At 38.2% G+C, this 26730-nt stretch overlaps 2 protein-coding genes across 5 annotated transcripts in view; one reads left to right on the top strand and one right to left on the bottom strand.

Annotated features, from left to right (window-relative positions):
• Positions 1-12083, top strand: part of LOC137268617 (DNA ligase 3-like) — a 32627-nt gene extending 20544 nt beyond the window's left edge. Inside the window, exons 7-12 of one of the 2 annotated variants that reach the window (XM_067803192.1) lie at positions 463-549; positions 5145-5215; positions 5419-5496; positions 6148-6265; positions 6667-6771; positions 8072-12083. In XM_067803192.1, coding sequence (XP_067659293.1) covers positions 463-549; positions 5145-5215; positions 5419-5496; positions 6148-6265; positions 6667-6771; positions 8072-8110 — 498 coding nt within the window. In that variant the 3' untranslated portion in view covers positions 8111-12083. The remainder of the gene's footprint in view (positions 1-462; positions 550-5144; positions 5216-5418; positions 5497-6147; positions 6266-6666; positions 6772-8071) is intronic. The other variant, XM_067803191.1, reaches the window with a different exon arrangement.
• Positions 12084-15445: 3362 nt separating this feature from the next.
• LOC137268855 (DNA ligase 3-like) overlaps positions 15446-26730 on the bottom strand; it is a 39911-nt gene continuing 28626 nt past the window's right edge. For all 3 annotated transcript variants that reach the window (XM_067803427.1, XM_067803429.1, XM_067803428.1), the window contains exons 16-21: positions 26480-26603; positions 25603-25967; positions 25157-25351; positions 21737-21966; positions 20296-20365; positions 15446-17561 (exon numbers count right to left, since the gene is read on the bottom strand). In XM_067803427.1, the coding sequence (XP_067659528.1) occupies positions 17460-17561; positions 20296-20365; positions 21737-21966; positions 25157-25351; positions 25603-25967; positions 26480-26603 (1086 nt within the window). In that variant the 3' untranslated portion in view covers positions 15446-17459. The remainder of the gene's footprint in view (positions 17562-20295; positions 20366-21736; positions 21967-25156; positions 25352-25602; positions 25968-26479; positions 26604-26730) is intronic.

Genomic DNA, 26730 nt, shown 5'->3' with positions numbered 1-26730 from the left:
TTGTCCTTTCAAATATGTGGGAGCTAGGGGGATATGTCATCTTCTGATGACTCTTGTCTTTGTAATACATTATTGAAAGGTTCTGGATAGATATTAGGTAATCCTGATTTTAAAGATGACTCCTTTTCTTTTGAAAGCTTAAGTAAGGCCAGACCAATTTTATTTCTTGTTTTACAAATTTCTGTCCTGAGAGAGTAGTATTCCTTCTAAACTAAATACATATGGAGTGGATCTGTAAAACAAGATGTGTATTTTGTCTGGCCTAATCTAAATGTATAGCATACATAGCCCATACTTTATTTAGTAAAACTGAAGGCTTAAGCATTCTACAGTATCACTGTAGTATTTGATATATTTTGAAAAGTATGTCTACTGATTTGTGTGGCGCCTTGTTTTTTATGTCTGAATGACACCATGTGCAATATACAGGTAACTGAGTGTTATCATTGTGTGTTTGTACAGACTGAGGTGTGGGAAATAATCAGGGTGTGTTATGAGAAAAGCAAAACTGTGACTCCCTTGGAGGAGAGTATGGTGTCCTTACGAGAGGTGAGTAAAATGTCTGAATGTATCATGTAATGACCAAACAATATGGATATACAATAATGAGAATGTGTATGGTTATGTAACAAATCCACAACCTCAAATACCATTTTCTTACCACTTCTGATTTATCAGTATGTACACACATTTATTTTGCAGGACCCTGAGGATTATGCAAGCCTGTTTGTGAGCTGTAGGAGGCTAATTGATCATATTATCATATAAGCCATTCAGATCATCATTCAGCTAATTGCTAACCTCAGTTATTCAGTATACCACATCCTCATGCTGACATGTCTAGTTTAAAGATAAAACATATATTTTCATGCAGTGAGCTTTGTCAGTTGCTAGAAGAGTAACTGTAATAGCTACTTAAAGGTCACATGCAACCAAAAAATCAAACATAATTAAAACACATTTATCACTTATTCATGACATATAATATACATTGCTGCTTTTAAAAAAACAAATAAACAAAATTATAAGCGTACAAACGCGATTCAAAAGTGCAATATTTTGTACTTGGGCTTACTTCCCCCGAAACGAAGCCCTCGGGAGACCGAACCCAGTCATAGCGGGTGGATATGCACTCAAGTGGAACGACGGATTCTGATTGGCTGTTCCATTTGCTGACATGCTGAGGGTTCATTGTGTCAGGGATACTCTCTATATAGGCTCCCTGATTGTGTTTACAGAAAGATGATCTGTTTGATGGGCATTTTAGAAGTATAGCCAGTCACAAGAAAGTAAGATTCTTTGTGGATAACAACTTCTTTTTGTGTACTTGATGCGTCGTTTCAGTATGGATTCATATTCTGTTGTCAAGCAAAATCATATACACCAAAAGAAGTCGATATCCATGACGAATCTATATAGAGATGTTAGGTTTTGAAAATACATATTCTCTGAATTTGCGCTCGATCCAATAAAAAATCATGTCAGGAGAGATGGTAAACTACTGCGTGGCTCCAGCCATCTGTCATTCGTCCAAGTACAAAACAGGACTGGAATCTGGAGTTTGCACAAGTTTCCGTCACATCCAGTCATCCGAATAAAATGAATGTAGTTTGTTTGCAACCCACAGACATAAAAACATGTCATGTGTATCACACGTGCCTAATTACATAATGTGGCAGACACGGGACTCGGGTGCACGAGTCATAAATCAACTTATTTTCTTTATGTCGTATAGTCTGATAGGTGTTAAGTTCAAATTGCACGTTGTCAATGATTGAAGCTGTGTATTGCATCAGGGAGCCTATATAGAGAGGGGAGGTGAAACTCCTCGAAAAACCGCTGAACGTATGTCTCGCTTTGTCACGTGACCAGTGGAGACAATATGGCGGCAGCTTAGTATTTAAGATTGAGCTCGGTTCATTTTCAACAGCTGATTACATTCGCTGAGTGTTGTGACAACTCGGAACCTACACGTAGAAGGTAAGTCACCTGTTCTGTTACTTCAGTTCTAGTCACATATTTGTAATTAGTGTCAGTATAAGAAAATATGTTTGTAGTAAAGTTTCAAGTCGGCATCTTGTAACTCTCTGGCTTCAATTATCGGTACACAGCGAAGATAGACTGAGTTTCGTCAATAAAAGCTTCTTTCACACATGCCTTTATGTTTTAGCATGGAAATATACCTTTAGTTGAAAGGTGTCTGCAAGCAATAGTGATAGTTTTGTGACTTAAAAACATGTTGGGGTTTAACTGGGGTGTGTGAAAAATGTGGCAGATCGCCGATCTGATCTGATGCGCCATTGAAATACTACACGCCGTTGTTTGAAGTGTGTCTAGATATTACTCATCACCGTCTTTTACTTACACCTTTAATTTTTATGAGGGGAATTTACCATCAGGCGAAAGGTGTTTGCAGGTAATAGTGATAGTTTCATAATCTAAAATAAATTGTTAGGACGTACTTGAGGTGTGTGAAATTTGTGCCATCTCGCCGATCTGATCCGATCCGCCATTGAAATATTCCACGGCGTTGTTTGAGTGCTTTTGTTTCAGCTTCAAAAACTTCATTCACATACACCTTTATTTTCCATTAGGGGAACATACCATCTAGTGAAAGGTGTTTGGAAGTAATAGTGCTAATTTTATAATTTAAAAAAAATCGGTAGGGTGTTTTTGAGGTGTTGAAAAATGTGCCATTTCGCGGTTCTGTTCTGATCCGCCATTGAAATAGTATAACTTTGAGTGTTTCTAGTTATTGCTCCAAAACCTCTTTCACATGCACCTTAAATATTTATGAGGGGAATACACTATGACCCGAAAGGTGTTTGCAGGTAATATTAATAATTTGATAATCTAAACATATTGTTAGGATGTATTTGAGGTGTGTGATAAACGTGTCATCTCGCTGATCTGTTCTGATCCGCCTTTGAAATACTACACAGCATTTTTTGAGTGTTTCTAGTTATTGCTCAACAAACTTCTTTCACACACACCTTTAATTTCTGTTAGGGAAACGTTCCATTTGGTGAGAGGTGTTTGGAAGTAATAGTGATGATTTTATGAATTAAAAAAATAATTGGTAGGGTGTATACATTCACAAGTATTTCATGTGTGTGAAAAATATGACATATCGTTGATCTGATCTGATCACTCATTACTACAAGCCAATGTTTGAATGTTTAGTCGTCCTAAAATTCATTTCTTTCAAATACACCTCTAAGTATTGAGGGGAATATTCTATCTGGTGAAAGTGTGAGGTATGACATATCTGATCTGTTCTAATCTGCCATGGATGCCTTTGATGCTTGAATGTTTTAGTTCTGAAACTATTGTTGATATTTGACAAAACTGCAAAGGACTTTTTAACGCTTTGTGATGGTTTTAAACTTTCTGTTTTTTTAGGTGGGAGTGACTGTGTCAGTTGACATTCTGTCAGTATCCATGCAATTGCGCACATGCAGGAAGACATCTGGTCATCTTCATTAACTGCCCTCTTAAAAAATATAATTTCGACTTTGCCACGACCGTCCATTTGTCCATTATAGACTGAGTGTCTGTAAGAATGAGAGTGACTGAATCTACAACTCATTAACATGTGCTTAACTTTCCAAACTGTATTCCTGAAGGAAAAAGAAATAAAAATGTGTTCCTCCCTTGTCACATTTTTTCTATCAAAAATTAAAAATCAAAGTCTTACTCGTCACTTTTGAAAAGAATGTGCCTGAGAAACATATTTTTATGCAGCCTAAGCATTCCACACAAAGAGAAAACCACTGAAATGTAATGATACATTTTAATTGTGTAACAGATCATTTCAAATACATATAATAACAGTGTTTGCAGTTCTTTAGTTTGCCATTTGGCCATCAGGGCTTGCTGCCACTTGCAGTCTTTAAAGTCTGCATACCCATTTTGTTGAAATCAAACCAATAAAAACAAAATAGTCTTCATTGTAGAGAGTTTCACAGTCCCTACAAAATCCATTAGTGAAGTGTATGGAGCACAGAGAAGTTTACATTAGTTATAGACTGCTGACATTCCTATGCGGCACTGAATATATAATACTGTGAAGTGAAACTGGAAGTTATCCTAACATGAAGGATCAGGGATCATTCCTGAACATTAATACAAATTATGGGCAAGATGCTAGTTGAAAAGAAATGAGATCAAATTGACAGAAGACCACAAGGGCCTGCAGATAACTGAAACTGTTGGCCTGATACATTAACATCCGACGCTGGGCCTCTGGGCTGGCGATCGTTTCGAACGCTGTATCAAAATTGTCACATAAACAGAGAGTCTTTGAACAAGGCAATGTGTAAACACATTCTCAAGTCCTCTCATTAATCCACACATGCATCATTCGGCGACAGGAAGTGTAACCAGCTTGTTGTGACAACATTCAGGGGAGCCTACTCCAATTTACCGAGTATTACTCCGGGAGATGCCGATAGTTTCCAACAATAAACTGGTTGAAATACTGTTAAGTGCAGCCGATTTGCGCTGAGAACAAACCAAGTCGACGTGTGCAGTGGAGCATGACGAGGCACACGTTAATTAGTACAAATGGTAAGGAAAGCAAGCGAGTGACCAATCCCTGTTATAGAGTATCCCTGATTGCATGTTGTCTTTATCAGACAGGCAGACAGACATATAGGTGTGAATAAACGAGACACTGAGTTTTCTCTGTGACAGAGACTGCTTGCCACAGTCAACAAGTTGTTTTACGTAACGAGTAGATTATGTACTTGTTTGTGTACACAACCGAGATTAGACTATTGCTCACAACCTCAGACGCTGGGCATGCATACTGTTTCAAGCTCCGCGAACCTATTCACTGCGCATGCGTTATGGACGCAGCGCAGCACAGCTGTTGAAACCAGTTTTCCCCCCAGCGCTGGGGGGAATTTGGTGAAACGTTTGAACTCCGATTTCGCGGGCTTTTTTTCATCGCGTTTTTTTTCAACTTTATAGGTTGAATTGGTATTTCTTATGATTTGTTTCGGTAAGTGCACACCGAAAGGTACCAGAATCTGCAAAGTTGTATTTTACGTTGCATGTGACCTTTAACAGATAACAAAAGAATTTCAAAGGTTTTCTTTATATTCAGCTCGATATAATTCTGCATATGTCTATTGTTTTAGATGGATGGCCTCTTGACTGGCTTGTCTACTGCCACTCAACCAATCAGAATATTGAAGAAAATTATCAAAAGGTGATTATAGCTATAATGTAAATCGATACACCTCCAGCGCAAAATAGGTTGACTCTGCTTGTCATCCACTTGTGTGTTTTAAAACTCACCATGATACAATGTTTATAACACAGATTCTGATGCAACATTTACATGGGACATTGTTATGCATGAACATTCATTCTCGCATGAATTTAATCATGTGATGGGCTTGTTTGTTTCAGATGTACCAGTAATGATCTGATGATGGTGGTTCGCCTCATCAAACATGACCTTGGCATCAACTCAAAGGCAAAATATATGTCAGTAAAATCTTCCTTCCTGGGGTACTTCATGATGCATACCCTGGTCACATTCCTATTTAATTCTCCTATTTTGAACGTTAGAACCAAGACCTTCTCCAACCCATGCTTGTCATGATCACTGGATTGTCTGGTCCAGACACTACTATGTACAGACCGCTGCCACATAGCTGAAATATTGCTAAGTGTGGCGTAAAACTATACTCACTCACTCACAGATTGCTGTTATTTTTGCTTCCATACTGATGAGTGCATCTTTAAACAATAAGCTAACTAAATCAAAGAAACTAGTAAAAGTGCTTCTTTTAAGTGAGAGTGGGTGGTCAGCTCGGTGGTTAAACTACTAAGGTCAGGATTAAGGTTATAATGTCACTTTGTTGTCTCAGTCATTGACAAGACTGAAAGAGTGATCAGTCATGCAAGTTGACATGGTTCATAAGCTGTTAATGGCTATATCTTCTCCTTGATCACAGGGGCGATGGGGGTAGCCTAGTGGTTAAAACGTTCACTCGTCACCCTGAAGATGTGGGTTCAATTCCTCACATGGGCACAATGTGGGAAATCCATTTCTTGTGTCACTGCAGTGATTTTGCTGGAATATTGCTAAAAGTTGTGTAAAACCCAACTCACTGTCTCACTCTTTGATCACAGATTTGATGGCCTGGATCCTAATGCTTATGAAGCATTCCAGATATCTGAAGACTTGAAGGATGTGGTGGAGAGGGTTCAGTCTAAGACATTACACAGTTTGCCAGGTATTAAAATGAAGGTTAGTATCTGAGCATCACTCATGCCTCCAGTACTCCCATGTTATCAGCCTTCCTATGTTAATTATCAACCTCCTGCATTTATCATGTTATCAGCCTCCCATATTTCTTATGTTACCAGCCTTGACTATATCACATATCAACCTTTCATATTTTCCATATTAATAGGGACCCTTCATGAGTAATGGTTAAGGATGGTGATGATGAGATTATATGGAGGAGCATGCCACGCCCTAGTACATGTGTACAATCGATGACACCCCCCCACCCCCACCCCCACCCCCACCCCTACCCCACTTCCCCAATATGGTGTTTCCCCTTGTAATCATTTAAGCCCCACTTATCAACTTCTGGTATTTCCCATTATTTTCATGATTTACACAATCTTTCATAACTCACACAGACAGGAAATGACAGTGAGAGTTATGGCGCCAGTGGCAGCAGTGATAAGAAAACACTGGTCAAGAGACAGGCAGAAGATGTAAGGCAGACAACTCCTTCCAAAAAGGTGACAAGACCATAGACAATTTAATCCTCTGACAATTAAAAACTGAATAAGAGACCCATATGATAGAGAAGGCTGTATGATCTGTTATTGATTTTACCTCTACATCTGTTTTACAAATTGGAAGTTCCTTATGGATTTGAGTTTGCTATGACAGCATTTTTTCAAACTGTCAGCTTGTCATGCCGAAACCTGGCTTTGATACTCCACACGGGTACAATGTGTAAAGCCCATTTCAGGTGTCCCTTGCTTTAATTATTCCTAGAATATTGTTAAAAGTGGAGTAAAACTAAACTCCCTTACATCAACAGCATTCATGTCCTCAAGTGATGTCATATCAGTCACTTGACCGAGTTCATATAATTCCGATTTTGAGCTCATTTGAATCTTTGTATGATTTTATGATGGGGAAGTGGACTATGAGAACTCACTTGATTGATGAATTGTGTCTAGTTTGTCCTTTATGAAGTACATGTATACATATTTTGTATGCAGTGTGCAAAATAGCCTATGGCTAGTAAACATCCAGTTGGGCCAGTAGTGTTTTCCAGTGATTGGCGTGAGTAACTAGTGGGATCACTTTGTAAAGATATCAGTGACTTGTTAAGATATATCAAACTTTAAAGTCATGCAAGAATGTCGCCTGATAAAAATGTTCATCATGTTATCAGATTAATGATAAAATTTGTGTCTACATTCAAATTCTGGACTAGTGAAGTATTTTGTGGGCTGGTAACCTCAGGCATAGCTTGCACAATTGGCAAGCAAAATTTGGAAACAGTTTGCATGTAAACTGATGCAGCTTTGCTGAGTCTTTATGGCTATGATGGACCTCTATATCATCTGACTGATGGTCACAGGACAAAGGTGAAAATTCTGTTTTGGCAGAGAAAGGTTTTGCTGTAGGGGTGAAATGGTATGCTGTTACCACAGTGTGATACATATTGTGGTACAAGGCCTTCAGTTTTGGTCTGTTTCGGTTTAGTATATGAGATATGATCTTGAAGCAAAAATTGTAAACAAGCACCAAACCTTAGATTGTTTAACAATATGAAAGAAATAACCATAATCTTTGTTATTTTAAATGAACAAAACTTTCATTTTAAGACAAGAGAGAAATGACAGTATGAAAACCGAAAATACAAACATTTTTGGATTGCATTATAGTATACTGAACCGAAGACAAAATACAGTGGTTCTACTGATACTGTACTACCTTTTCACTTGAAAGCAGAAGTAGCCTACAGAGATGTAATTACTCATTTATGATGGGCAGTAATTCCTCATGTTCGCTGTATTTCAGGCTAAACCAGACAGCACAACTGACGATTGCAAGCCTTGACCTGGAACAGTCAGACTGTTCATCCATTACTGAAAATTTAATCAACAAACAATATATTGGATAGAGGCTCCAGTACTCAGACGACAGTTGCAATGGGTTCACATCAAAAAGCGAGGTCAAGGAATTGCACAATAATTGCACAATACTATATATGTTCTGTGTAGCCTCCTCTGCTACCATATTGAAATCAGGGCTCCAGATAATTTTTCAACATCATGAATACGTACTCCTTACTTTTTGTCAGTATAGGTCTACTGGAAAAAGTTAGAGTCCATTTAGAGTACTGAATGGAATGTAATGAAGTCTTACTACCAAAAGTCAAATGAGTGATACTAGTAAGCAGTTTGTTTATTATTCATACAGCAGTTTGATTACTTGACTGTTTACTAGTCGTCGAGGCACAGTCTTATTTCTAAAAGGAACTTGGAATTTGTTTTTGTGCCACCATGTTTACATACATGTGTGCAGTTTTGACCAATCAGATGACTCAGTGTGGTACTCAGTTTCCTTCCTTCCAAAACACAACAAGGAAAATTGTATTATGTTTCTATCACGGAAACTCAAACATGGGACACTGCTAAAAATCAGATTGAAATGTTCTATATAACTACATCTGTAAATGATTCTAAGAATATACACTATCGCTGTTGCGATTGCTGCCTCCTGCATTTTCTTTATTGTTTCTAACTGTATCGTACATATTTTTTATCCATACATACAGTGATATGCTCCTCATCTGGGGCCCTGAAAAATGACTATTTTGGTCATTACTGAGCCATGTTTGTTAAAATATGTGGTATATGACCCTAGATTAGCTATATTTTGAGATCCTGTAAGAATAGGCTCTGTGGGAAGGAGTCATATGTAAATTCTATACTTTCATGAAGCTATTTTTCTGTTGGTGAAAGAGTATATTTTATAGCTTCAAGTGAACAAACAATAGATAAACAGGGATTGGGATAGAGAAAATGAAAAATGGCACATTTTCAGGATTATTAGCCATTTTCCAAATGTAAATTGGGCCACTGCACTTGTATCAATGGTAGACTTCAAATTTTAATGGGCCATTTTTTATTCTAAGGTGCTAAATGGCCCATGGCCCCTGCCTTTCCTAATCCCTGGATAACTAACTTCCTCAATGAAATGTGAAGTGTACATCTAAGTATCAAGGGGCATGATGATTTGCATAATTCAGTACAAATTTGTGGACATTACATTCTGATGACAAGATAGGTAAGTGGTCTGGTTTACATAACAAACATCATTTTGATGCACATTTAAAGTCAACTGCATCTTTGGCTAAAATGTAATGAACTTTACAACATATATGGTCAATCGTTTACATTGTGGGTGAACAGATGCATTCCATATTTTGCAATATTTTATGTTTTCATGTTTATTTAACCTTTACATTAATTCCAAAGACATTTTTATTCAAATTGTAATGGAGTTTTGTGTCTTGTAGTAAGTGGTGTTTTTAGCAATAGGTCATGTTTTAACCTCCACTTGACCTTTCCATTTTGGTCGTACTGAAAGCTGAAACTTCTTTTGGACATCATTCAACCATTTAGTTTGATATTTCAAATAACATTTTGTCCTTACTTGAGGCTCCACACATTCCATTTCTTGTGACATTTTGTATTTTGACATTTGGGCTTTGGATTTCTCCAACAGCAGTGGAGCTGAAACATGACATGCTTGATCCCCCAAATGGTGACATTCTAGTTTGTTCCAGACATTTGTGGGTTATGGGAAGCCCAGAATATATATTTCTGTAAATTTCCATAATAAAATTACAAGATCAAGGCAGCTAAATTTCTGCATGAATGCTTTTCCTCATGACATTATACTCCATTCCATTCATTAGCCTGAAATGTCCCATTGTCTGCAGTATCTTTGTCAGTGCTGAGAGCAATTTCTTTTTTTTCTTTTTAAATTTTAGACAACTAACCAGTTTTACAGTTTCACTGCTTTTCAGAAAATATGTACCCAAGAATTAAGGGATGTTCATAATACTCAGACTTACATGAAATTCATGAAAACATGGTAATTGTTTGCAAACAGTCCATGGGGTCTTGAGGGTAATGTAGTGTATTGTCAGTGTATGAAATAAGCCCAGTGTGCAGCCAGACATCAGGGCTGGTAACTTCAAAAGTTACCAGCCCAAAATGGATTTAACCAGACCAGACTCAAAGATATTGTGAATTTCCTCAGATATATGGAACTACTGAGTTTCACTAGATTGGCCAGCTGTAAATTTAGACCATCCATCAGAAATGTAACCAGTCTTGGGAGGTCAGATGGGCATTATTTCATACACTGATATGGTCGATATATTTGGAGTGTGTTTTTATGTGAAGGTCAAAATAAGATTCAGTGAAAAGGGAGTGTGAATGATACCAAGGTATTTCATTTGATACCTTTATTACCAACATTTATGTCAGATATTTTGATGAGATGATGACAATATGTTGCTGCAGTAGATTTGTACTAACAGCACTAACATGGACGTAGTGATACCACGTGTTACGCAGATTGCATTTTTTCACATATCGCTAAAGAACTCAACCTTGGAATTTTAACGAGTTTTCACCATGCAGTATTAGATCATTGATTTTTCAAGTTTTTCTTACTATCCACTTTAATAGTATGTAGACGATTCATAACTAATAATCATCTGCTTTGATGCACTGGATATAGCATGTGCCCAGAGACAGGAAGGTCAGTGGTTCAGTTCCCTGACTGCGTCATACAAAGCGATGTTAAAAAATGGTACTGCTTGTCTGGGTTTCAGCAGGAGATTAAAACATGGACAGGCAGTACAAAATGTCTGGGTTGGACTACTGGGATTCCACTACTCTGTCTATATTGTGTGTACCATTCTCAAATTGAACAAATAATTCTCAAGCAAGAATATCTAATGTGAAGATGTATGACATCAACAATACCACTCTGATGCATAACAGTCATTACATATGACAGCTACTCAGCGGTATATATTTAGTGGGCACAACACCTATGTGTCAGTTTATTCTCATTTTATTTCAGTAGTTTCAATAAATTTCCTTCAAACACAAAACCACCGTGGGATGCTTAATATTAACTAGAGAACAATGTTCTAAGATGATAAAAAATGTTTGTGATGTTATTTTCAGTAATAACAGAGTTATTCTCATGTAACCTTCATCAACTTGTGCTGGCAGATATGATATTGAAAGTCCTAAGTTCTCTATATAAGACATTTTGAGGTTTCCCAAACATAAATGTACCTTACCATTTCATAATGAGATGAGATGCTTCAAATGTTGTCAACTTCTTTGATGCATGTCATATCGCAAATAATGCAATATCTCACTAACGGCAGGGCTGCAGATAAGGGTCATTACGGTGTATGTATGGGGGAAAAAAATAAGCACAAGGTGGTAGGAAATAATTTACAAAACATTGTGTGGTGTATTGTGTGGTGTATGGTCTTAGAATCATTTATGGACATATTTATTTGACAAAAGCACTTATTTATTGTTTATTGGCATGTTTACACACGAGAAGCAATGTTGTGGTGCTACCATGCATATATGACATGAAACACTAACTAACATTACTGGTAACCCATTACATTTTATTCAGTAGTCTAAATGTGCTCTTGTTTTTCCAGTACTCCTGTTTTGAAGAAAAGAGGGGCACACATTCACAATGTTTAAAAAATTATTTGAGCCCTAAATGGGATCTGGTGACCAGTAAGTCCGTCCATCTGTCCTCCGTCCTGTGGTATTGTAATTAAGATGCACAAGTAAATCTGTGGTAGCTATTTTCGTCATTGATTTTTCCATGAAAATCCATTAGACCACTTCTTGACACAATCTACTTAATTCTTTTCATATTCGGTTAGTTGTGCTCACATTTTATACTAATATTTTGATGTTTAACATGCTTGTATTATTTTGTCTGTTATAAATAAACAGGTTGAATTAGTCATTGTTTCTTGTTTCATATTATAACTACTAAGTTTAAATTGAATATTCTCTGCTTTTAGCAATATTACAGCAATATCATTGACGGGGAGTGAAGAAACCAGAAATGGACTTCACTTATTCACTGCCCCATGTACCATGTGGGGAATTGAGTGTGGGTCTTTGATGTGATGAACAAACGCTTTAACCACTAAGTTCCTTTTATCACACCTAATTCTACCTGGAAAAAAATGACTATGCTCTTTCCAAATATATCAGTGCTAGAACAGAATATCTTCAGGTCTGACACCAGTCTGACAAACCATAAGATCAGAATGTGCAACAAGCAGTGGCATTGCTTTTCTAGCCTGTTCATATGTGATGCAAACCAAGACAAATGAAAAAACGAATGCTTTCTACAAAATCAATTTATTCAAAGATATTAGAAATTTCATACTATTTGAACTATAGAAATGCACAATATGTGATTCCAAGAAAGAAACAGCTACATGATGTGTTGGACAATGCCTGACCATGTCAAGGTACAATGACATATAATTATGATCAAACAAACCATCAAGCCTTTCCACCTGAGACACTATGTCGCCTTTAACTACAAGCATACATTGTTGTGGTGCAGTCCTAACCCAGTATCCCCTACCAGATTCAAAGAAGCAATGCTGATAGTCTAAAGAAACAGTTGAATTGTACATAATTTATTAAAGCAATATACATGCAGTTTGTGGCATGACTGAAGTGAGTTGAGTTTTATGCCACACTTGGCAATATTCCAGCTATGTGGCCGTGGTCTGTTAATAATCAAGTCCAGAATAGACAATCCAGTGATCTACAGCACAATTAGGAACCATGGACGAGTGTGAACCAAGTCAGTCAGCCTGACCACCTGATCCTTTTAGTTGCCACTTACAACAAGTATAGTCGCCTTTAATGGCAAACATGGGTTGCTGAAGGCCTATTCTATCCCGAACCTTCACAGGTCAGCATGACTGAAGAACCACCCTTCATAGGGCCTGAGACAAATTCAAATTAAAGCTGTGTATGAAATAGGGTCTGTTCAACCACCTGAGACAGGCTAGCTTTCTGATGGACAGTCTAGATTTACATCTAGCCAGCTCATTAGTCTGGTAAAAATATTTAGATGTTCCATACATTGGAGTAAAGATCATATCTTGGTGTCTGGTCTGGTCCCATTTGGGACTGTTAACATTTTGAAGTTACCTTCCCTGATGTTTGGAAGGGTGTTTGGTTCATTACATATACTGATCGAAACATTGCAGGAAGAGACAGAGAAACAATGTACCCAATATTTTACTGAAAAGTATGTTTGCTGTAGGCTGGAAAACAATCCAAACACATACTAAGATCTCTGTTCGGCTTAGATCTCTTTTCGATCTACTGGAGCCCAAAACAACAATTATGAAGTAAATCAAAAGAATTCAAATGTAATAGTATTCTTCTGTTTGTTGCTATCAGTGAAACATGAGATTCAAACTTTTATAAATAATAAATGATCTCTTAACTGCAGAAGAAATAACTGACAGACAACTTAAACTATTTGGCATTACACTCTTGTTTACTTTCCTTACTTTAATATAATTTAAGATGGCTTCTTAAAGACAATTACTCACAGTGACTACTGACACAGTTGGCTTCAACTACAGTGATCAGATCTTTACTATATACAAATATCTATATCATAACAGCTACTGGGGTTATCCAAAAACAAGCCCTGGGCATCTGTACTGAAAATAACGTCTTTGACACCAGATATAAGCCCAGGCTTATATTCTGAAACATGGGCTTTTATTCAGATTTTTTTGCAAGTGACAATCATATGGAAAAAAAAATCATAAGGAAATAAATCTTTTTAATATCATTTTCATGAATATTGCAATGACTAGGCAATGAAATAGAACATTTACAATATAAGTTGTCCACAGGTCACTAGGGGGGGCTCTGGGAACATAAACAAGCATCGAGGGTACATCAACCCATGGGCAGTGAACAATGTATTTATCTAACTGAACACCTCAATGTTAATTCTGAACTTCTGACACATCAGATCATACACTTCTGCAAACCCGTGTGAATCAAACGATTGAAATATTGCTGTTTTTCCTGCAGGTATTGTCTTAGTAAAATCACTGAGGTATAATTCTACTTCTTGATATTCACAGCCACTACATTTAAACATTTGTCAAAAGTATTTACTGGAATGTGATCAAATCTTTTTGTAGCCATCAATGGATTTTGCAGATGAAACAAGAAAAACAAATTCAGAGTTATCTCCCTTACATCCATTTGTATTCGCAAATCATCTGTAATTTCCATGAATCATGTGTGATTCAATACTATTTGAGATGAAGAAGTACTACCATGAAGAACCGAATGAGCTGCCATTAGCAGCGGCGTACATTGAAAATAATAATAAGTGCCTACCCCATCATTTATGTGTGAGGTAAGATAAACTGTAATATAACTCTTATAAACTTAGAAATGTTTAAAAATTGGTCATCAGAACTATGGGATTGAAATGAGTCAATACATCGCACAAAAAGAGCATTGCAGTCGACACCGCTTGGCCATCATTTATGGGGTTTCCAACAGGTCAGTCAAACAGCTCAAGTTCACTGAAAGGATCTTCATCATCAGTATCGCTTGCGGCATCATCAACTACATCCACATCACCCTCTTCCAAACCTTGAAGTCAACTGTTCAGATCTGTTATAGCCATCTTTTCCATTTGGAGCAATGCCAGTAAACTGGACACATTTGACACACTTTGGAATTAAATAGAAGCCCATGGGCTTGGAAAAGAATGCTGAATAAAAGCTCATGGGCCTCTAAATGATAGGGCTTGCTTTCAGACACCCTGGTTCTCTACAAAGGGTTAGATTGTTGTTTACACTGCACTCAAACATATTTCAGCTACATGGTGAAGGTTCTGTAACTAACCCCCTCTGGACTAAACAACCCAGTGATTGATGCCATAAGCAACAGGTATGATGATCTGCCCTCAACGAAGATACCAAGACTGCATACCTGTCCCTCATCCAGAAATCTGTATGGACTGCACTCCCCACATGTGTGTCACAGGGGCACTTTTTCTAAGGTTAGCCTTATCTCCCACTCTTTAGCATTGCACTATGGTTACCTTAGTGACTTATGATCGGACCACCTTAGTGTTTTGTGACATGAGGCCGAGAACTCCATTTTTACCCCCTGATGAAGTCATATGGACATGGGGACACCAAAAAAAGAATGCATGCAGTGGAAGGGATAGGACCCAGAACTAACCTACCAGGACCTTATGACATGAATATGTACAATTTATACATACTCAAGGAAATAATTATGACAAAACGAGGGGCTACAAAAATGTATTCCAAAAAACATCAGTATCCATTGTAACAACATTCTAAAATATACCATGAATGTAATGAAATAACAAAATTCTTCATTTTGAACATACTTCTACTAATCACATAGTCAGTCTGCAGTAGATCTAGAAATAATTTTCATGTCAAATTTTCTTTAAAAATAAACAATCTGTCACCATGGTGACCAGGGTGGATATCCTTATAGAGAAATTTCATCCAAAGGCTATATATCGCTGTGGTAATATAATGGAACATTCTACTGCAGCTGAATATGGTGACAAAAATGTGGGTATTGTTATTTCTTACAAAATGTAAACAAACTGATCACTTCATATCACATTTCAAGAAATTCTAGATGTTCTTCTATGACTTGTACCGGTCTGATAGCAGTCACGTGACAGATAACACATAATATGTCACTAAATTCATTCTTTGTATTTGCACTACTGGTATATTTATTATGCGAACAGCTGGGTATATGGAATTTATATACTGACCTTTTGGCATACCCCATGACCTTGACCTGAAAACCTTCACCATTGTGTCCAAGCCAAAATCCAGCTAAATCAAAGTAATTCTTTGTATTCCTGATGATAAATCTATTTTGAAGAACATCAAGATATATGGGATACATAAATTGACATACAAGGCACCCAGCTCTTGATCTCAACCTTAACCTTCCATGATGTACACGCCCGGCCAGCCAATATTATTATTATTATTAGATTGAAGGTGAAACATGTCTGCTAAAATTCTGTAAAATGACCCTTAGAATCAGTTTGCAAATACTTCACTGTATAAAATGATAATCCTCCCTGACTGACTGTCATTTATTCACTGACATAGATATCTGATGTTTCTCTCAAACCTCACACTACTCATAAATTGTGTACATCTCTTGGTCACTGAAAATCAGGATATCACATGAAACAGCTGTTCATATGTGCCTCACCAGTGTGGCTAAAAAGAATCGGATCTGAAGAGAATTATTAGATGGAATATCATTCCTTACAAATAATTTTTCTCCTATATGAGTAAAAAAGGCTTTTATTGAGAGTACAGTTCTGGTCATTTTGAGAATGACACATCTAATACTGATTGACCACAGTGAAATAGCAGAATTGCAGAATTTGTTCATCCAGATATTAAACAATAAAATTCAAAGCCTTATGGTTGGGTTAAAAAAAACGAAGTGAACTTAACAAGTTTTCAAACAAAATTTCTCTCACAACCAACAAATTAAAATGATCCAGATCGGTAATGGATCCTAATTCTTATTGTGTAAGAACGTTTTGTCACTTTCCATAAACTTAAAAACTTTTCATTCTATTTTGGTGAGTCTTAGGGGTTTCCAAATGGACACTGGGATCCTCATATTCTCAAAACCATTCATTTGGTAAATACATTTTGTACATGCACAGATTAATATAAAACTCAGAACTAGTTGCCCAACTTGTAAAATGTGAAAAAAACCACACCCTTTATTATATCTGATACTGAGATTTGCATAAAATGTTTAGATATCATTAGATACCTGAGGAATCTCTAAAAAGCATATAAACAAAGTGTTCAAAATAACAAAGTAAATTTAGCATTAAGTCACCTGAACCATGCCATCACTTGAGCTAAATCATACTTTATGGAATTACCATTTCGGCAGTTTATCAAATATATACTCCAGATTTGAGGCCGAATCTTAGCCTTTGACAAGTCTTAATAAAACCCTGAACATCAAAGAGAAATTAATTATGTACTCTGGATTCAGATATCTGGAATCACTTAACCTGGGTTATTCTTGCGCCATGTGTGGAGATGTTACTTACCATCTTACTGACCAGGAGTCACTTGTTTCAACTTCCCCAAATATTTTGTCAACATTTACATGACTTTGATCTTGGTGTGAAGAAGCCACTGAATGAGTCAACTCAGCCTGCTTGAGCCAACACATATATTTTTAAGTTCTTGGTGTATAAAAAATGATTAAGAATGTGTGAATGTTCAGGGTCTGTACACATCAGTTGATGCCAGCCGTTTCTTCTTGATCGACTGCCACAGCCACTCAGGGGTCACAACCTTGGCCTTGCTATTTACTGTTCCAATCTTGAAATGAAATAATAGTGAGATATTAATAAATAGACTCGAGTGAGTGAGTGAGTAAGTGAGTGAGTGAGTGAGTGAGTGAGTGAGTGAGTGAGTGAGTGAGTGAGTGAGTGAGTGAGTGAGTGAGTATGGTGCCTCAGTAACACTGCATTTATTAGCGGTGATACATGGGTAGTTCTTCCTCAGAAAATTTTGTTTTAAGCAACTGCTAGAAAATCTGTGTATGTCAGAAAGTAAGATGTTTCAAAAGACAAAGCCTGAAATCCAACTAGTATAGTTCAGGCAGCAAATTTTACGAAACAAACTTAAGTCTGAGTTTTGACATCAGTTAGAGCTTATATACGAAAAAATGTTATGGATGTCAACTACTTTTTTATTGTTTTCACAACGTTTCTGGGCTATTCCTAGCCCCATTGTCAGGTGGATGCTAACTAACAGTTAAACAGGATATATATACTAGAAATGTACATGAAGCCAGAGAGGTGATTTAAGCATGTATATACAATTGAAACATAGCAGATGAAAAAGAGGATTAAAATATACAAAAGCTGGTACGGTGTTGTTACAATGGATTAATCAGGAGAAGCCAATGTATTGATAGGTGTACAATGGTGGGAGGATGATAGTCTAACAATGTACAAAAGCTAAGATACTAAGAGTGGGATGATGCTGTAATGGCGGATAGCAGATGATTGGTGAAGCCTCGTGTCTAACTGATTTCCCAGGCATTGGGTAGGTAAACCCCCTGGTCTCTGTTCATCTGTGGGGTTAATCTCTTGATGTTGATGGCTTCTGAGAGTTTGCGTCCTCGCCAATCATGGACATTCAACGCTATGATTGTAGTTGCTTGCCAGTCAATGGAGTGTGATGGATTGTTGACAAAATTTCAGAAAGGGCTGACTTAAGATCTGATTTTTCTACTGAGGTTCTGTGCTCTTTCAGCCTGATGTCTATTGGGCGAGATGTCTCTCCTACATAGCTACTGCCTCAGTCACACATAAGCTTGTAGATGCAGCTCCTGGGCTTGTGAGTGGTCTTGGTTGGTGTACATCTGCCATTGGCCTTCAGAATGGTCTTGAGTGTTTTGTCAGACTTGAAGGTCACATCTATACCGGCAGTTTTCTTGAGCAGTCAGCTGATGTGATGGCTAATATGACCTTGGTAGGGAATGTTAATTCTAGGGGTTTACCTACCCAATGCCTGGAAAATCAGTTAGACACGAGGCTTCACCAATCATCTGCTATTCACTGTTACAGCATCATCCCGCCCTTAGTATCTTAGCTTTTGTAATTGTTAGTCTATCATCTCCTCACCATTGTACACCTATCAATACATTGGCTTCTCCTGATTAATCCATTGTAACAACACCATACCAGCTTTTGTATATTTTAATCCTCTTTTTCATCTGCTATGTTTCAATTGTATATACATGCTTAAATCACCTCTCTGGCTTCATGTACATTACTAGTATATATATCCTGTTTAACTGTTAGTTAGCATCCACCTGACGATGGGGTTAGGAATAGCCCAGAAACATTGTGAAAACAATAAAGAAGTTGACACATGCCATTCTGTCGTATATTAGAATACCAACTTCTAAATGCCTCTCAAGAACCTCAATTTGAGCTTACACTCAAATTTGAGAAAACACAGGGAAATGCATTCCCAAGAATGAACTAATATCTATTTTAAAACTTAAGTATAGTTGGCAATTTGAGTTTGATGTCTGTTAGTGGTTCATGTATTTAGAAGTTGTTACATACCACCAACATCTTTTATGGATAAATCTTCTTTTAATTCTTTGACACACAACGTTTCAAATTGCATGTGGTCAATGATTGAAGTTGCACATGGCATACTGTCATCAGCAGACAGGCAAGCAGACATATTGGTGTCGATAAACCAGACATTAAGGTTTCTTTGTGACAGGGTCTGATTATCAGAATCAACATGTTTGTGTTTATGTAATGAGTAGATTACTTACATGTTTGTGTACACCACTAAGATTAGACTACTGCTCACGACCTCATACTCTGGGCAGGCATACTGTTTTAAGCTCAGCGAACCTATTCACTGCGTATGTGTTATGAGTGCAGCGCAGCATAGCTGTTGAAACCAGTTTTTCCCCCAGCACTGGGGGAAAAGTAGTGGATCGTTTGAACTCAAATTTCACAGTTTTTTTTCAACTTTATATGTTGAATTGGCATTTTTGATGATTTGTTTTGGTAAGTGCATACCGAAAGGTATCAGAATCTGCAAAGTTGTGTTTTATGTTGCATGTGACTTTTAAGTTTGTATTGGCTTTTGCGTTTCAAAAATACATTTGAGTTAAAAATTCAGATGTTTCAATCTGTCAAACTCAGTTTGAAATTTGAGTAAAAACTCAAGTTTGTTTTGGGAAATTGGGGCCAGGTTATGATGACATCCTCAGTATTTTATTCATCTGTGGTGATTAATAGCACTCACTGTTCAAACTCAAAAAAGGTTTTGTTTTTTTTTAAGAAACCAAACAACGAAAGATTATGAAATGCATATTTTACATGTTTGGGGCTCTGGTTAAACCATGTCCTTAAGGTGCTCCCAGGTCACATCTTCTTAGGTTACAGTTCCATGTCCAAAATGGGTACAATGTGTGACACCAACATCTGGTGTTCCCAGCTGTGCTATTGCTGGAATATTGCCAAGAGTAGTATAAAGCAATACTCACTCATGAACTGTTGAAGCACTGACTTACCTTTCCTTTAGAAGACACAATATGTGTAGCTGATCCCTTACTGAACTCTGGGAGCAAGTCTCCATCAAAACTTGTGACAATTAAGGAAACAACAGAAAGACTGGTTTTGGCTAAAATCATAAGAGTAGTCACGGCTAATGTCACAATTCATAGAAATAAACTATAGAAGAATTACTTGTGTGGGTAAGGATTGACCCACAGTACGCATATATCTTCAGAATTGCTTTTGGTGCGAAGGCATTATCCATTCTCATGGTACTTACGGATATTGGCTGAAAAAATAATACAAACAACTCTTATTGTATGAATGCTTGTTTTAAATGCAGGGTCTTATCCTCTAAGATATGCACGTATCAGCTGCTTGATCCATCAGGTGGCTTACTACTCTTGAGTCAGGTGTGAAACAATACCATCCGCCATTAACAAAATGAGGCTTCTCTCTTTCTTGCAGGATAACAAGGAAGTAATGGTATGAAGTGTATGCAAGAGCAATCCTGTCAGAAAGGGCGGGAAGAAGTTATGACATGTCCAAGTTGGTAAAAACCCACTGATATCCGTAACACTGCAAGATTGTGATCATTGGCAGAATTGGATCACTTCCTGGTTACCGGTTGGTGATGTAAAAAACTACCAAGAACTACTGTGAGAATAAGAGATGGACCTATACTAGGAAGAATGACAGTCAGTGCCAAGTTACACAAAGTGATCTAAGGCTAAAGTGATACTTTAACACAGGCTCACAACAAATGTTACAGCTATAACAGGTATATGGAATGAGATTACTTTTCAGTAAGTTTACGTAAATCCTTTCACTAACCATACAAACATTGATTTACTGTAACAGTAAGTCAGTTCTTTCATATGAATAATAACCAGATTTACATGTAGATATGTCAGGCATGAAGATCATAGTTAATCTTATGACGATAATGGTAACAATGAGCATGGTTTTGTTTGCTTTCATGCTCTTTCTACAAGACTCTGTTCTATGTTTCCACTGTAAGATAAGGCTGTAAATAATCAAGTGAGGACCAGACAATCCAGTGACTTATATCATGAGTAAGCTTAGTTTTAAGCTTTATTCCAGCTATATGGCAGTGGTCTGTCAATTAATAGTGGACCAGACAATCCAGTGATCAACAGCATCAGCATCAATCTGAACAATTAGGAACTGAGGACATGTGTCGATCAAGTGAGTGAGCCTGACCACCCGATCCTGTTAATCGCATGGGTTACTGAAGGCCAGTATTCCAACCCAGACATTCACAGTTCTACTTATATTATGAAGAAACTTGGGATCCCAGCCCTTAGGTATCCTAACTCCCCTAGCGAAAACAAACTTATGACAGTTGAAGCACTATGATTGGGATGGGGGCCCAGACCCCCGTTAAAGACTGCAGTAAACCAGAATCCCCACTGGGACCACATGTGTAAAAGATACGCAATGATATACCGCTTGAGCTGCTTGAACTGCTCTGTGGTTTCAGGCAGGAAGATCTTGCAGCCTGTGAAAATGTTGGGTAGTTTGTTGGAGGAACTTGTTACCCCAGGAGTCAAGGGCTTGGACGGTGACTTCTGTGGGGTGCTGCCACCAGCTGGGTGACAGAAAACTGCTTTGTGGGCGGGGCTGGTCTGGTAGCAAGTGGAACCATACTTGCATTCTGGTTTAGGCTGAAATAAATTGGACATGATTAAATAGTGTTACATAAATGAGTGAGTGTGTTAAGTTTTACGCTGCACTCAGCAATATTCCAGCTATATGGCGGCGGTCTGTAAATAATTGAGTCTGACAATCCAGTGACCAAAAGCATGAGCATCGATCTGCAAAATAGGGAACCGATGACATGTGTCAACCAAGTCAGTGAGTCTGAACACCTGATCCTGTTAGTTGCCTCTTACGACAAGCATAGTCGCCTTTCATGGCAAGCATAGGTTGCTGAAGGACTATCTACCCCGGACCTTCACAGGTCAGTCTGGGATAAAGCTCAGAAACAACACAGTAACACCTTACCATGATATTTCAGACCTTCTGCCGTGGACAAAATAGCTAGAACCAGATGACATGATGATAGATTTCACACCTACTGACACCAACTGCATGTAGATAATGATTACACAATGGCATTTAGAAAGTGGTCAAATGCAACACATGTTGTAGTTGGGATTTCACTTTCTTAGTAAAGTACAAATGCTAGTACTTTTTTGGTTGAGTTCCATCCGGGATTCGAACCCGCACCCTCAGAGTCAGGCACCTAATTGCCAGCACACAAAGTCAGCCGTCTAGCCTGCAGTTAGGTGCCCAGCGCTAAGGGTGCAGGTTCGAATCCCGGATTGGACTCAACCAAGAAAGAACTAGAATTTGTACTTTACTAAGAAAGTGAAATCCCAAATATGACATATGCTGCATGTAGATAATGTAATAAATACAGATAATAACAGAATTTAAGTTTCATCATATAGCATAAGCATTTCATATATGAGCGTAGATAGAGACTATTTTGATTTTTAGGACAGTATTTCAGCCTGGTTTAAGATCATAAGGAGGAGCCCAAATTTCTTTGAGCAGCCAAAAAATCATTGTTATTCTGAAAATCCAGTGCGATCATCACCATTACCGCCATGCATATAAGAATACAATCCCATAATATATTAAAAAACTATGAAATATTTATACATATGCCATACATGTTCCTGGACCAGAAGATCTGTGTAATTTACATTTGTACAAAACAAGTCAATGTTAATGGGTGCTGTCAGTTGAGTAATGTTTAGGGAGCAATTTCTGCCTTCATCTGTACAAACTACTCAAAATATCCCACTGTTTCACATTACTACAGTGAATCTGTCATGGCATTAAATATTGAAGAAACCAGGTGTTGTAAATCCTCGATAATCTAAAGGGTAAATGTTCCAATAAATCTCTGCAAGTACCCTGAATGCATCTACGTCTTGGCCCAATAATTTTATTACCTCCCTTTGCTGGCTCCACATTCTCGCAGTAGCTAGCCACCTAAGCTGCCATTACAACTGAGCTTGCCAGTCTCAACAAAGATTCCACTTGCAGCAATGAATGTTTGTTCGCAGAGCAACTTAGATTTTGGGGGAAATTATAAAAACTGACAAGTCTGAAACTTTAGAAAACATGCAGGAACACCTACCTCTTTTAAGAGTACCCCTGCATCACTTGTGTTGCCAAGTTTAATTGGTTAACTTATTTGGGAAGTGAAAGTGAGTTGTGTTTGGTATGCTCAACTTCCACGCAAAGACAAGAAATTGGATGAAAAGCCAGCCAAGGGAGGTAATAAAATCTAGATTCATCCAGGGTATACTGAAATTTATTGGAACATATACCCTGGAGATTATTGAAGATGAGTGTTGTGGAACTACTTTTTTGTTTAGTAACTGTGTTTAAGCAGTATTCTGTTTACTTAAGGACAAATTTCCAAAGTCATTACGATGAAAATGTGGTTAAAAACCTAGAAATATAATTGAGGTGAATCATAATTTGAGAGGTCACAATTATTCTGGCCACAACTCTACACATAGGAAAACAGCAGCATCACAGAAGACTGGACATCCATTCTTCCTTACTAAAAGTAAACTGGAGTGGAGGGAGCAATCATATCAGCCTAAATTCTCTATGTCTTGAAATTGTTACTGAATTATAGTATTCCCAGAAATTATTGAGAATCATGTTGCGTCATGTAACTCATTACGTTTATTAACTTCTGGCGTTTTACTTACATAAACATGTTAAAACATCATCCTTTTACAGTCTCAGTCTTGTTTTAGTACTTTGTTAGACCTCCTCGCTCAGCAATGCATGCCTGAATACGCCTAGGCACACTACCCATCAAAGTTTGTAGGTAATCGTGTGACAGGGTATCCCAATATTGGACCACCTCGGCCTTCATATCTTCAATATTTCTCAGTCCCTTTTGGTTTATTCTGTCCTTCATGACTCCCCACACATTCTCAATTGGGTTTAGGTCTGGGCTGTAACTGGGCCAGTCTAAAACTTGAACATTTTCGCCCGACAACCACTGTTTTGTGTAGCGCACAGTGTGTTTTGGGTCATTATCATGCTGGAAAATCCAATCATCTTCATACAATGTTTGTGCTCTCGGAAGAAGGTGACCATTTAGAATGTCAACGTATCTTTCTTTTGTCAAGTTTCCCGTGACAACATACAATGGCGTCACTCCGTGAGCCAATATGCCACCCCACATGTGAAACTTCGGGCTATGTTTTGGTCGCTGGTAGATAGGTTTGACAGTATCTTTTGTCATCTTGCATCAACGGCGAGGGAATTCCACGTTTTTTCACCCAATTAAGTCTCTGTAATTCCTGCCTAACTGTTTCATTGCATACCTGAGGACTTCCTCTGCTAATCATTTCATTTCTGATGTTCTCAACACTTTTCAGTTTGCCCCTACTCACAATCTGCCCAAGTCTACGGCGATCCACAACACTGAATTTCCTAGGCCGACCTGCCCCTGCTTTGTGCTCTATCCCGGTTCCTGTTTGAATATTCTTCAAAGTTCTGTATACTGTAGTCAGAGGAATACTATGTCTACAAGCTAACACTTTAGCATCAGCCTCACCCCTTTCAAAATCATCTAGAATGAGCTTTCTTTTCTCTCTTGCTGTAAATTCTGCCATGTCAACACAGGAAGCCGTCTGTCCAGACAAGGGAGATAACTCTTGACGTAATGAGCTGCCTTCTCAGCCTTCAAGAGTTGTCTCCCTTATTTAGTATGCTTAGTGCATAGTGAAAGCAATTTTTCCAATCTTAGCGTCATTAGAAAAAAACCAAAGATTTTCTCAATAATTTCTGGGAACACTGTAAATGGTCTTTCACCTTCTTGGTGGGCGTGGTCAGCCCCTCATCTTCTGCCTGTCTCTTGACTGGTGTTTTCTTCACGGGGATGTCCATGTCCATGCTGTCACTGTCACCCCCATTGCTGTGCCTGGCACCATTACCATTACTTTCATCATTTCCTGTCGTCTTTGGTACAACAATGTCACTCTTCTCCTTGGATTCTTTGTACAAGACCTGGGTAAGAAGCATACAGCATTGTAACAAGTCAAAGCATAGGGTTAGCTTGGCCCTGTCTGTCTATCATGTAATGAGTGAGTGTGTTTAGGAATGAATGGTCAGGTAGCTGCTGTATTTTCATATCATCTTGGCAAAAATATCATTATCACAGCTAATTGTTTAAGAAATTGTACTCAGATCCACCAAACCACTTAGCTTACTTGCCTCCTCAAGATACAAATGATGTGTTTTTTTCTAAACATCACTACCTTCAATCTGGGAAGATCCGTTGCATTCTCCCAATTCTTATCGTCCCTGAACTTCTGAATTCTGGGAAATCGGATAGAGATACCATCAGCTGTGTGAACCTCTGCCTTGCTGAACTCAGCTCCGATGATTTCCCAGACTGGTGCCTTCTTAGGATCAGTGACGACAAAATCTGGTGTGAGTGGCTTCTTGATGTTGAGCCACAAGGGCACTTTGGCAAAGTTCTTGCTGATCTTGACCATGTCCATCTCCTTGTTCAACCTTTCCAACATCTTGTCATCCAGACCGCTGCCACACTTTGTCACCGTGCACCAGAGCTTGGACTTGGGGTCATACACACCTAGCAGGAAGATTGACATCATGCCACCTGGTGGAAGAAGAAGGAACTTTGTTAATAGACGCAGCATGGAGGAGTGGGAGAGGAGGTGAGGGAAAAAAGAAAGGGAGAGAGGAAGACGTGGTGAGGGGTAAGAGGAGAGAGGGAGAGGAAGGTGGAGGAGGGAAGAGAGGAAGGGGAGAGAGAGAGGAAGGGGAGAGAGAGAGGAAGAGGGAGAGAGAGAGGAAGAGGGAGAGAGAGGAAGATGGGGAGAGGGACAGGAATTGGAAGAAACGGGAGGGGAGAAGAAGAGGGAGAAGGAAGAAGAGGGAGAAGGAAGGAGAGGGAAAGGGAGAGGGGTATGGCATGATCATAGCATACTAAAATTACTTCTGTGTCAGACAAACAAGTGGATGATGTTGTGAGCAATGTTTCATGGCATGATCATAGGTAATTAACAGGAAAACAACTCAGGAATTCATACTTTTGCCTCACCTTGATGCTACAATATGTTTGAGGAACAAACCCCTACTGCACTGTAACAAGGTAACACTTGTACATACCTTTGTTTCCTGTGCCATAATACGCCCCAAGGACAACGAGGTCGGCTGAGTCAGCCATACTGCCCTGATGAAGGTAGTCCTTCTTCACCTTCAACCAGTGCCGTTTCCCTGGTTCATAGTGACTCTGAAAATACATGAACATAGTTCCATATCAAACAGTCACACTTTACCAGCAGCGTCTTTAAAACACATTGAATTGTACTTAATGTTTCCTCTTGTATAAGACAAGTGTTCAATTTGGCAAGACTAAA

This window comes from Haliotis asinina, chromosome 16 (assembly GCF_037392515.1).
Source record: "Haliotis asinina isolate JCU_RB_2024 chromosome 16, JCU_Hal_asi_v2, whole genome shotgun sequence".
Classification (NCBI taxonomy): Eukaryota; Metazoa; Mollusca; class Gastropoda; order Lepetellida; family Haliotidae; genus Haliotis; species Haliotis asinina.
This window is presented reverse-complemented; position numbering and strand designations above follow the sequence as displayed.